The sequence below is a fragment of the Nicrophorus vespilloides genome, unplaced genomic scaffold (assembly GCF_001412225.1).
Source record: "Nicrophorus vespilloides isolate i.1.1-1 unplaced genomic scaffold, Nicve_v1.0, whole genome shotgun sequence".
NCBI classification, from domain to species: domain Eukaryota; kingdom Metazoa; phylum Arthropoda; class Insecta; order Coleoptera; family Silphidae; genus Nicrophorus; species Nicrophorus vespilloides.
This window is the reverse complement of record NW_017099209.1, coordinates 695-12,804: the sequence shown is the minus strand read 5'-3', so window position 1 is coordinate 12,804 and position 12,110 is coordinate 695. Positions and strand designations below refer to the sequence as shown.

At 32.5% G+C, this 12,110-nt stretch overlaps 2 protein-coding genes across 2 annotated transcripts; both read left to right on the top strand.

Moving 5' to 3' along the window:
- Positions 1 to 544: 544 nt before the first annotated feature.
- On the top strand, positions 545 to 4,815 carry LOC108564191 (transcription factor kayak). The gene is made up of 4 exons (XM_017923143.1): positions 545 to 961; positions 3,006 to 3,171; positions 3,458 to 3,789; positions 3,851 to 4,815. Exons 1-4 carry the CDS (start codon positions 896 to 898, stop codon positions 4,448 to 4,450), a joined length of 1,164 nt encoding a protein of 387 aa, XP_017778632.1. The 5' UTR covers positions 545 to 895; the 3' UTR covers positions 4,451 to 4,815.
- Positions 4,816 to 7,781: 2,966 nt separating this feature from the next.
- Positions 7,782 to 11,818, top strand: LOC108564190 (galectin-4-like). The gene is made up of 6 exons (XM_017923142.1): positions 7,782 to 8,039; positions 8,097 to 8,185; positions 10,510 to 10,711; positions 10,773 to 11,219; positions 11,278 to 11,454; positions 11,532 to 11,818. The coding sequence occupies exons 1-6, from the start codon at positions 8,016 to 8,018 to the stop codon at positions 11,544 to 11,546; spliced, it is 954 nt and encodes a 317-aa protein (XP_017778631.1). The 5' UTR covers positions 7,782 to 8,015; the 3' UTR covers positions 11,547 to 11,818.
- Positions 11,819 to 12,110: the final 292 nt, after the last annotated feature.

The following is a 12,110-nucleotide window of genomic DNA, read 5'->3' as shown; positions in this document are numbered from 1 at the left end:
TATTTTCATGTAACTTTTTTTTTTTTATAAATATGTAAATGCAAATTAATTCAAAAAATAATGTTTATTTAAAATTTACATTAATTGTTTTCTATTCAGAATGGGGGGGGGTAATATCGATTTACGCAATAATATTTTGGGGTAATGATTAAAAAAAGTTCCCCGACCGCTGTGATAAATGAATGACTTTGTAGTTTGTTATTAAGAAAAATGTAAATACTATACAAAATAGTTAAGTTAAGTGTTCATAGTTAGAGATGGAAATATTGAGGATCTAGGAGGCAAGTACGATAAAACAACGATGGAGACGTTGGCGTCGCCGCTTCTCGAGGAAACTTTTTTTTTTTTACTCATCCTTTGTGTCTTCCTTTGGGAACCGCAGCGTTGTGTGTGTGTTTGTAAGTGAGGGTATAAATAAATTATAAGTTAGTACGATGTGTTACCTCGGTTCTAAATAAAGAGTGTGCCGATCTGTGGGCGCGAGCATCGTCGGATGATCATCGGTTAGGAGCGGAGAGCAGCCGAAGATCGCGTGGTCATGGGATCATGGGAGGTGGTGGAGAAGTGTGGTGGTAGTAGCAGTAGTACCCACCCAAAAACGCGATCATCGTCGTCGTCGACGTGCTGTCGTGCAATCAGACACAGTTGCTCACCAGTGTGTCCACGACGACGTCGACCACAATAATTTAAACGAACGAACGAAACCCACAAGACGAACAAAACGGCACTAAAACGAACCCATACGCATACACGAACCCAAATATAAATATTACATAAACATATACTCATATAATATAATAATTACAAAATAGTAAAAAAAAAAGAACCTACCTACCTACATACATAAATAAATAAACTGTACATACACCGATTGAGATATAAACTGATTGTGATTATGATGGCATTCATGGATCAAAAGGAAATCGCCAACTTTTTGGCGCAAGAACTGTTCTATCACCAGGTAGATTTAGTTTTATGGCCATCACCCAGCATCATCATCCGCCTACACGCGAATAACAAAATTTCATAACAGATTTAATTAATCTAACCAAATCCCATAACAATCTTACGAACTAATTTTATTTTATTTTGTTTTCTTGAAATTAAAAAAAAAAAACAACACCTAATTAAACCTAGATTTTAAGTCGCAATAGATGCACGTTTTGCTATCTAATTGGAAACTTTTTTAATTTTCAAATATTAATTATTATTTACTCAGGAATCGCGTTATATCAATCATATCGTATAGATAAGATATTGTGAACTGGAAAAACGATAAGTTTACTTACATATATATTTTTGTTTATTAATGATTATTATTAATATTAATAGATTGCAATAATTGAAAAGTTGTGTATTTCAGATTGGAATTTAAGAAAATAATCGCACACATTTTTGATCATCATTTTTACAGTATTTATTCGTGTGTTCTCTTCGCATTTAATCTTTACTTATTATTTTTGTTTGAAATGTTGTCGCACGCCGTATTTCCTAAGAAAATTTTCACGGTGCCAATTATGTCAGTCGCTAAAAATATTCGCGGCGTCGCGACGCACGCGCTCTTCGGATCACAGTAAAAAAATGAAACTTTTGCGATGCGGCGTTCGGTCTATCCGTTCGCATCCTACATATTTTCAATGACAAGGTTATTATTATTATTTCGTTTAATTGGAGGAAAAACTAGAATCCAAAACATTTGCGATGGTTATGCAATATGATACGCAGTGTTGTACCACCAGGTTGCTTTCAAGTTCAACAAATTTGAATATTGACAAGTACTTTAATTAATTAATTAATAATATTAATTAATTAATTCTTTATGAACTTGTTGAGTGCAAGTGAAATCGTTGATAGATCTAATGTAATTCTCAATTCTCTTCTTTAAACAGTACTAATCCACATCTAATCTACTTAAAGATAATTACTTGGTTTTAGGTTCGATTATAACCATTGATAAGTACTTGGCAAGTATCGAGTACCACTTGTATTTTCATTCATTAAACAGCATTAACTCTTTATGAACTTGTTCAGTGCAAGTGAAATCGTTGAAAGCTCTAATGAAATTCTCAATTCTCTTCTTTAAACAGTACTAATCCACATCTAATCTACTTAAAGATAATTACTTGGTTTTAGGTTAGATTATAACCATTGACAAGTACTTGGCAAGTATCGAGTACCACTTGTATTTTCATTCATTAAACAGCATTCATTCTTTATGAACTTGTTCAGTGCAAGTGAAATCGTTGATAGCTCTAATGTAATTCTCAATTCTCTTCTTCAAACAGTACTAATCCACATCTAATCTACTTAAAGATAATTACTTGGTTTTAGGTTCGATTATAACCATTGATAAGTACTTGGCAAGTATCGAGTACCACTTGTATTTTCATTCATTAAAGACCATTAATTCTTTATGAACTTATTGAGTGCAAGTGAAATCGTTGAAAGCTCTAATGTAATTCTCAATTCTCTTCTTTAAACAGTACTAATCCACATCTAATATACTTAAAGATAATTACTTGGTTTTAGGTTAGATTATAACCAATGATAAGTACTTGGCAAGTATCGAGTACCACTTGTATTTTCATTCATTAAAGACCATTAATTCTTTATGAACTTGTTCAGTGCAAGTGAAATCGTTGATAGCTCTAATGTAATTCTCAATTCTCTTCTTTAAACAGTACTAATCCACATCTAATCTACTTATAACCATTGATAAGTACTTGGCATGTAGCACGTTTCACTTGTATTTGTTTTTACTACAGCCTTCATTATATGTTTTTACTCAGCAACTGGTTTAAGTTATTTCAAATCATCAGTTCGCACATGCAAAGTAAAACATGTATCAGTCGTCGCCATCGATAATTGCCCGAATATTGTTATTTTATTTTATTTTAAATACATCTTTTGTTGTAAATATTCTGTAATTACTGCGAATGCTGTAGGTGTTTCATGTGCGTCGAGCCAAATTATTTATTTTTTGTTTTGTTTTTGTTTTGTTGCAGTTCATCGCTTTGGAAGGATTAAATTCTGGCGTGCCAACCAGAACCACGCCAACCTTAACCCCGACAACACTTAAGAGCATCGAACAGACCTTCATCGAGCTGCAATCGAAGCCAGAGAGCCACGAAAACGAAGCCGGATTCGTGCCTCCGTTGGTACATTCAATAGGTAATTCAATAACTTTCCAACAATTTTATAAGTTGATTATTAATGTTGATTATTAATGCAATAATGATATAAAACAAACTTATGTTTATAGGTTGATAACTTGTTATATGCATTACATAAGTTGTGCAGAAATTGCATCAAAATCAGCAATTAGTTTTGAGGAAAAAGTTATGTTTTTGTAGAGTTTACATGATTTATTTTCAATGTGAATTATTGAAATTAATAAACTCAATATTTGTTTATGGTTTTGTGAATGTTATGTTTATGTTTTTGGTGTCTTTTGCAGGTAACAATCAATATATTTCGGCTTCGGAGGCCGACGTGTACACGACGATTTCGAACAACACCAGCAAGTCGCACACGTATTGGAATTCGTCGATGTCCCAGTGCAGCTCGGACAGTAACACAACATCTCCATCGCCGTCCGATCTCCAGAAGAATATGCTGCAAACGCCGCAGCCGACATCCCGCAGGAACATGGGCGGAAGAAAACCAAACAAGGACAACAACATTAGTCCGGAAGAGGAGGAGAGGCGCAGGATTCGCAGGGAAAGAAACAAAGCAGCGGCCGCGAGATGTAGAAAGCGACGGGTCGATCACACCAATCAGCTGATGGAGGTAAATCAATTAGAGAATTAGAGTTTTGAGTTTTTAATTGTTTTTTGGTTTGTTTCTTTAGGAGACGGAAGATTTGGAGCAAAAAAAGCAAAAGTTGGAGAACGAACTGCGCGAACTGCAGTCGATGAAGGAAGAGTTGGAGATGGTGCTGGAGAACCATCGTTCGAAGTGCGGTCTTGGTATAACGATGCCGCTTCAGTGTCCTCCGAGTCCGCCGGACGTGAAACCGCACTCTTACATGGGCTACTGCAACGATCTGCCGATGGACAACGTGAGCCACAGGATAAAGACGGAGATCGAGCTGCAGGACGACGAGATCTTCAGTCAGCCATCTCCAGCGAAGAGGATAATGCTCAGTTCCGCGGCGCCGATCTCGAAGCCGAGCCGTCCCAATTCGCTGAACGTAGCCGCGACGGCTCCCGTAACCTCGGCCGCCAACCAGAAGAACTTCTCCTCCGAACTGCAAGGAATCAGCATCAGCACACCATCGTCTGGTATGCATTTTAACTTCGATTCGCTGATGGTCGGCGGCACCGGTCTCACCCCAGTCAACGCACCCATCATGCCAAACTGCTCGGCGCAGCAGAGGATACCAGTATCGATGCACCACGACATCTCGACACCAGAAGCCTGCGTTCCACCGAAACTCGTCAGCTTATAGTTTCAATCTTCCCGAAAGGAATACAGGATAAAAGGATAAAACAAAATCGACGTTTTCGTGCAATTGGGTCTTAGCTGCGTTTCACACAGTTAGAGTTACCAAGAGGCGTCGGCCCCGAAAATTCTTAGTCATTGATGGCCGATCTCGTGCATTAACAAATCCAACAGCAACCAAAACATAATAATAATAATGAAAAGATTTACCATTTTCTCTTCCTTTTTACTCCTTCACACGAAAATGCGACATTGTGTAACGATTTGCGCGCATCTTTTCTTTTTTTTGTTAGTGTCATATTAATATTTATTTTCTAGTGATTTAAGTGGAATGCTAAATATGGACCAAAAAGTGCTCAAAAGTATAAACGAACCTAAAAATGAAACACATACATTGAATATTGAAGAATTTCGCCTACCTAAAGTATATTTTGCTATAACAATTATATATATATATATAAAAATATTAGCCGTGAAAATGCCTTTTTTTTTTTTGTAATCGTAAATGATCTATAAATATATGTGAAACGAGAAATAGCTAAAACTAAATGATATAATTCCCTCCAAACATCGTTTTTTATTATTCATTCTTATTTATATAAATAATATATAAATTATATACATAGAACTGTATAGAAGCAAATCTATTTTTTCTAAATACGAAATACGAAGTGCGGATACGAAGATGATTTTTTGTATATTCGTTTATTGTAATAATAAAAGCGGGCGCATTTATTTTTGTTGTGAGCGCGCGCGCGGCAAAACGAAATGTATAAAAGGAAACAAGCAAATGTGTTATTATTTATAAGTATAATATATTTAGAAACATTTTTATCAGAATATTATATATATATATTTATAAAGCGATAAATTAAGCAATAAATTTTTTTGGGGGAGGGTGGACCAAGACGAGCGCATCCACGCTCATCCGCATACAATTTGTTTCTTTTCTTCGTATTTGTCTCCGATGACTCGATCGGGAATTTGTGATTTTCCCCCCCGATCTACATCGGATTTCTTTATTTAATTTTTTTTTTTAATTATAATTTCTTTGTTTGTTTGCGCTGGATGCGCTTCTCCTGCAAACGTCGCTCGCCCTTTGAATATATATACATACACACATACATATATTTATATAAATATATTTAAAGATACAATCAATTTTATATTTCTAGATTTATTTTTATTTTTTGTCAGAATTTTATATTTATTTTACTTGCATTGCTAATAATGTATAAATCGATATGAAAAACGAATGTAAAATATTTTCAGTTTTCTTAAATATAAACCGATTTTATGCAATATATATAAATATGTCATGTTCTTTTTGTAACTTCCTGAAACTTTCCTTTACTTATTTACCATCACTTTGCCAATATTCTAGAATTGGAGTGGACAACTTGTTTGTTCTTAAGATCGACTTTTCTATTTCAAAATTTTACACTTCTCTTGATAAAAAGTTTTTTTTTTGTTGTCTCTTCCTATTTCTATTCTATTCACAATCGAAATAATCCATTTTTCATCTAGGATCAGCAAATATCATTGTGGATTAATGCATAATAATCCAGAAATTATTTACTTGAAAACTCAACAAATTTTACAGATTTTTTTTCAAATTTGAAATTACTTTAGAGTAAACATTTTAATCTTGATTTTTTTAAGGTCTATTTGAATAAATATCTATCAATAAAAACACGAATTTGTTGGCAATTAAATTCACTTGATATTGAGAAAATTGATTCCAAAGACTTATTCTTAGATCATTTTTAATTACGCCTTTATTTCTATAACCTTTTTGGTGATGCAATAGATTTTTTGGAACTTTTCGCATATTCAGATTCAGAGAATTGATTACAGACTTAATTTTAAGGAATTGATTTTAAAGACATTTTAAATCACAAGATAATGATGTATAATTGGGAGGAAATAGTGCTTCATTTACAAATAACATAAATATTACTTAATTTATGAATAATTATAGTTTAGAAAGAAAGACATAATTCTCAGTTTTTTTAGTGGTAAATTCTTTATTTATCTGTTAAATTTGTAATAATAATATTTGCAAAATTTTATCTACAATAATAAAAAAATAACATAATTTTAGATGTTGCAAATGGATATTGACTTAAGTCATTCTGTTCGGTTTACATTTTGTATTTTTTAATAATTTTTTGGGATGTTTTTTGAGCAAATTTTTTCAAGAAATTCACTAAAATCAAGTCAAATCAAAGCTTTAAAATAAATTCCTTGAAATCAAATAATTCAGAGTTCTATTTCTTTTAGTTTTAAGTATATTTTTTGTAAGCTTTTTTAAGAACTGTTGTTCAAATAAATTCTCTAAAATCAAGTCAAATCAAGGCTTTAAAATGTCTTCGAAATAAATTTGCTAAAATCATGTCATATCAAGTCTTTCAAATAAATTCCTTGAAATCAAATCATTCAGAGTTCTATTTCTTTTAGTTTTAAGTACATTTTTTTGAGAACTGTTGTTCAAATAAATTCACTAAAATCAGGTCAAATCAAGGCTTTCAAATAAATTCCTTGAAATCAAATCATTCAGAGTTCTATTTCTTTTAGTTTTAAGTAAATTTTTTTGAGAACTGTTGTTCTAATAAATTCTCTAAAATTTAGGGCTTTAAAATGTCTTTCAAATCAATTCCTTAAAATTAAGTCTGTAATCAATTCTCGGTCTGAATCTGAATATGCAAAAAGTTTATAGAAATAAAGGCCTAATTAAAAATGATCTAAGAACAAGTCTTTCGAATCAATTTTCTCAATATCAAGAGAAGACTGAATTTACTTGCCAACAAATTTGTGTTTTTACTGTTTTGTTTACTCATTATGAAATTCCAATGATTATTTTAATAGATATTTATTCAAATAGACCTTCAAAAAATCAAGATTAAAATGTTTACTCTAAAGTAATTTCAAATTTGAAAGGTATACTAAAATTTGTTGATTTTTCAAGTAAATAATTTCTGGATAATATAATCATAATCTATTTTAAGATTGTTGCAAAATTGATTGATGACTCACGTTAAGATTTCAGTTAAATCGAATGATAGCATTCTTTTAAATACATACATTTGGATCACGAAGGCTTTTTTTTGTGAACATATGAATAGAATAACTTGTGAGCGTTTGGTTGCAGCCTATGCGCTTTGTGAAGAAGAATAAAATGATAAGAAATCTAGGAATGCGTTGCGTTAGCTAATGAATTGATTACGAGGAATTGAATAATTATAATGGGAAGCCTACGTCAATCAAAATGAATGGGAAGAGACGAATAGAAGGAACGAAGCATGAAATAAGTTCGTGTGAATCATGCGTGCTTGGAAACGCGCATTAGAAAATGCTACATACTAATATTAAGGATTATCTTAAGCCTGCAAGCATTTCTTATAAATAAAAATGACGTAAGCTCATGCGCTCGATGTTTGTAGTCGAAAAAGTGGGGACTCCGAATTGTCCGCATTCTTCGCTGAGCGCAATTTTTGTGAAGAGCGCACAGCTACAACAAACCGAGCTGTCGTCCAGTGTCATTGGCCCACTTATATTATACGACAACAGCAATGTCGAATCTTCTAGAGAATCCCGTAAGTTTTAGCAATCTAATATCTAAATCTAATTAAACGTTTATCGACGTTATCCAGCCTACGCCTTTCGTCGGACCGATTTCTGGAGGTTTCCGAGATGGCAGGATCATCAGGATTCAAGGCTATACTTCCCCAATTGCCGAAAGGTGCGTAAAATGTCTATATTACCATCGAATAGTTTTTAATATTTATCTATCATCGTCATTTCTCAACCTTCGATAATCACACGATCTCCTAATTATTCCGAAATTAATTTGTTGATGATGTCAGACGCGTTTTGATGAGTTCATCGATAATTCGTTGCGTAGAATAACAATATTTTTTTAAATTTATAAATAGTTCTTGTTACATGGACATAAACATGTCTAAGCTGTTTATTACAATTTTAAACGGATCAAGATAAATAAATTTAACTGTATCAATTTAATTCACAACTAGTTTTGTTTCAAAGAATTTTACAGCGATCATCATGTCAAATTTATTTTTTTTTTATATTTCTGTATTTTCTACAAATTAACTTTAATTATATATCATTTAGTTTTTCAGTTGTTTATTAATAAGTAAATTCAAGGCATGTTTATTTTTTACTGGTAATAACAGGAGATTCTACGAAATGTTTCCTCGTTTATTCATAAATCCGTTGAACCACAACAAAAATCACAACGTTATCAAACAAAAATGATGAATGTAGTAACATTGATTGATTGATTATTAAAGTTAAATACATTTTTAACGAAATAGTTGACACAAAATTATAAAATAAAACTATTTTTTTTTTTCTGAACAAAGTTGATAAATGTTAGTTAAACTTTTGTTTAAATTGAAAGAAGCAATGAGAAACATTGATAATATTTATATAAAGTGCTATCATAGATCAGAGTGGGCAAACTGTGGCTCTTCAAGAGATTTGTTGTAGATTATCTGATAAATAAACAATATTTGTTATTTTTAAATTTCTGAATCTTGTAAATACACAAAAAAACCGATTTGGGATTCTTAAACTCGTCCCGGTTCAACCTTCAAAACATATGTTACATATGTGATTCAGCACGCATGTTCTTTATATAGTTTGTTCTAACTGAATTAGATTTAATTGCATTAAAAGATAATACTCGTGGCGTCAATATTAAGGTAGCTTTTGATGGTAATGATAAATTGTAATAATTATATACCGGTCATTTTTTGTGCGGAAAAAAGTTTTTATTAACAAAACTATACTACAGAAAATAGGACATTTTTTTAAAAAAATACTACAAAACAAAGGTCTATAGCCCTTTGGTGATGCATGTGGCCAATAAATATGTTAAATAAATAAAAGAATCACATAAAACAAATAACTCAAAAGATGAATAACAAAAAATATATTTTTATATTTAATTTTACAGGTGGAAATTTTATGATATTTAGAATAACAAACGATTTTTGGCCTTTTATTATGTAAAGATTTGAATTGCAACCGTCTGCACAATCAAACACATTCTTTCAAACTTATTTCATTATTTGGAACTTCTTTAATTGAGAAAAACAACAGTTTTCTTGTAAAATATTAAATTGATTTGTTGCATACAGTTGTTTAAAAAAATACCGTATTTTGTACCTAGTTTGTAAAGAATTTCATTTTGAATCGATTCATATAAGTACGCTTTTTTCCACATTAGCAATTGGATATTTAGTTTTGTCTTCTTGATCGATTTTTCTTATTTCAGAAAAATGTTCTTCGATTAGATTAAACTGAATCTACGACAGTTATTAACAGTAAATCTTCAGTTGAATCATGTAATTTTATTTTAAATCGCTGCTCTTCTAAATTAGCTATTATACATTATAGCTAAAATTTACTAACTAAGTCTTATTAGTACAAAGACAGTGTGCAGTGTGGACAATGCACATTACAGCAGAAAACGTGTCTCTTTACCAGTTTATGTGATAAATACTTACAAATTAATCACTTTGACCTTCTTATGTGGTTAGTAGTATTAATGATGACCGGTTATTATTAATATTAACCGATTCATTATTTGAATTAAAAATTACATTATTCATTCATAAATAAAAAACAGTTTATAAAATTTTACTAAATATCATAAATTTCTTTGCTAGAGTTTATGGACATGATTTGCATTGGCCACCCTTTATTCACACTACATACATACACTATATACAAATATAAATTTTTGACCATGGTATCAAAATATGTAAACTTTAATGTTTAATTTTAGATTTCTTATTGTAAAACCAAAGTTAACTCAGAATTTTAGAAAAACAATGACATATTCTAATAGATTATAACAGCGTTTCTCATCCTACAAACCTAGTTATAAACTATTGGGTCGCAGTACAACTACTAGCAAAAATCACGCTGTAAAAAGGTTTAGAAACGTTGGAAAATGTTTCTCCAATTCATTCATCTATATTACATCCAAAAAGATGAGATAATTAAATGATTAATTTTTATTTCTATTATTGTTAGATTCAATGTGAATCTTCAGGCCGGTCCAGGTGCTGAAGTTGATATTGCCGTGCACGTGTCCGTTCGTATTTCGGAAGGATACGTAGCGAGGAATTCGTTCCAAAACGGTGAATGGGGCGACGAGGAGGATAAAGGTGATCTGCTCATTGGGGCAGGTCAAAAGTTCGAGATTATCATCCTGTGCGGATCGACAGATTACAAAGTGAGTCAAATGACAATTATCAATGTCAATGATAACATTTTTTTTTTCAAAATTAATGTAGATTGCCATGAATGGAAAGCATTTCTGCGAGTTTCCACAACGCGTTTCTCCGAGATCAACATCGCACTTGTTCATCGATGGAGACGTCTCGCTTACATTGATCTCGTTCGAAGGTGGAGATGAGGTGACCTCATCTTCGGCATCTTCTCAGCAATCCGTCGGAGCTCCATCGTTCCAAGGACAGTACGGACCTCCACAGGGTCAGTATGGACCTCCTCAGGGTCAGTATGGACCTCCTCAGGGTCAATACGGACCTCCGCAGGGTCAATATGGTCCTCCTCCGCAACAAGGCTATGGACCACCGCCACCACCAGGTCAGCACGAAGAACAATCCAGCGGTTTCGACTTCCTGGGGACAGCAGGATCGGTGATTGCTGGAGCAATCAGCTCGGGGATGGCTGAAAAGTTGATCGGTTCTTTGACGAGCGGAGGAAACCAACAACAAGGCGTAAGCATTTAGTGAAAAAAAAAATAATAATCTTATATATTGATGGATGTTTGAGTAGTCTCAGCAGCAGCAAACCCCAAATAATCAGCAACAATACCAGCAGCAACCGAGTCAACCGCAAAATCAGCAGAATTTCAGTTTACCCCAATTGGGTGGACACGGATCGATCGGTGGTCTGGGCAGCGTTGGTTCCTTATTGACTGGATTCGCAGAACAACTATTGCAGCCGAAAAAGGTGATTATTGATCGCTCTAATTAGCATATAGATATTAAGGTCAACTGAATCTAACAATTGAACACCTTAAATTTCAGGAGGGACACCATTGACGTGAATCAACCGCTAGATTTGACGGAAGCATTTTTATTTGTGTCTCAATCTCTCTCTACGTTATGCTTTAAATTATTATATTAATTAAGAAACGCACATCTATTAATAATTATTTATTTCGTTATATACGTTGTGGGACATTTTATGGTTGTTGTAATTAAATGTTAGTGAGAGTGCCTTTATTGATCAAGTAACGAGAACTTTTGTAATTGTCGTTGTTTTGTTTATATATTTTCTTAAAGATTTGGCGCATTTAGCGAACTTAAACTAAATAAATGATCTTGTTAAGACAACATATTTTTCTTTCCATATTCACATACAGTTATATAGAACTTAGAACTTTACTGAATTGATCAATTTTAGATATAACGAGAGATGTTTATTTTTACATTAAATTTGCGAAAAATCTTATTTTTTTTCCAGCAATAAATAATAAAAATAAAATAAAAAGTCAACTACTGCAAAGGTATTTCTGCTCAATTATTGGTTTACTAATTTTTTGCTGATTTAGTTAGAAATTCAAAAAAAAAAATTTAGGATGAAGTAAAAACATCCTAATTAGT

What these genes read in the sequence shown, in the direction of transcription:
- LOC108564191 (XM_017923143.1), top strand. Translation starts at nt 896, where the DNA reads ATGATGGCATTCATGGATCAAAAGGAAATCGCCAACTTTTTGGCGCAA. An exon ending in AAGAACTGTTCTATCACCAG is followed by an intron (nt 962 to 3,005) that starts GTAGATTTAGTT and finishes GTTTTGTTGCAG; the next exon opens with TTCATCGCTTTGGAAGGATT. An exon ending in TCCGTTGGTACATTCAATAG is followed by an intron (nt 3,172 to 3,457) that starts GTAATTCAATAA and finishes TGTCTTTTGCAG; the next exon opens with GTAACAATCAATATATTTCG.
- LOC108564190 (XM_017923142.1), top strand. Translation starts at nt 8,016, where the DNA reads ATGTCGAATCTTCTAGAGAATCCC. An exon ending in CGAATCTTCTAGAGAATCCC is followed by an intron (nt 8,040 to 8,096) that starts GTAAGTTTTAGC and finishes GACGTTATCCAG; the next exon opens with CCTACGCCTTTCGTCGGACC. An exon ending in GAGGAAACCAACAACAAGGC is followed by an intron (nt 11,220 to 11,277) that starts GTAAGCATTTAG and finishes ATGTTTGAGTAG; the next exon opens with TCTCAGCAGCAGCAAACCCC.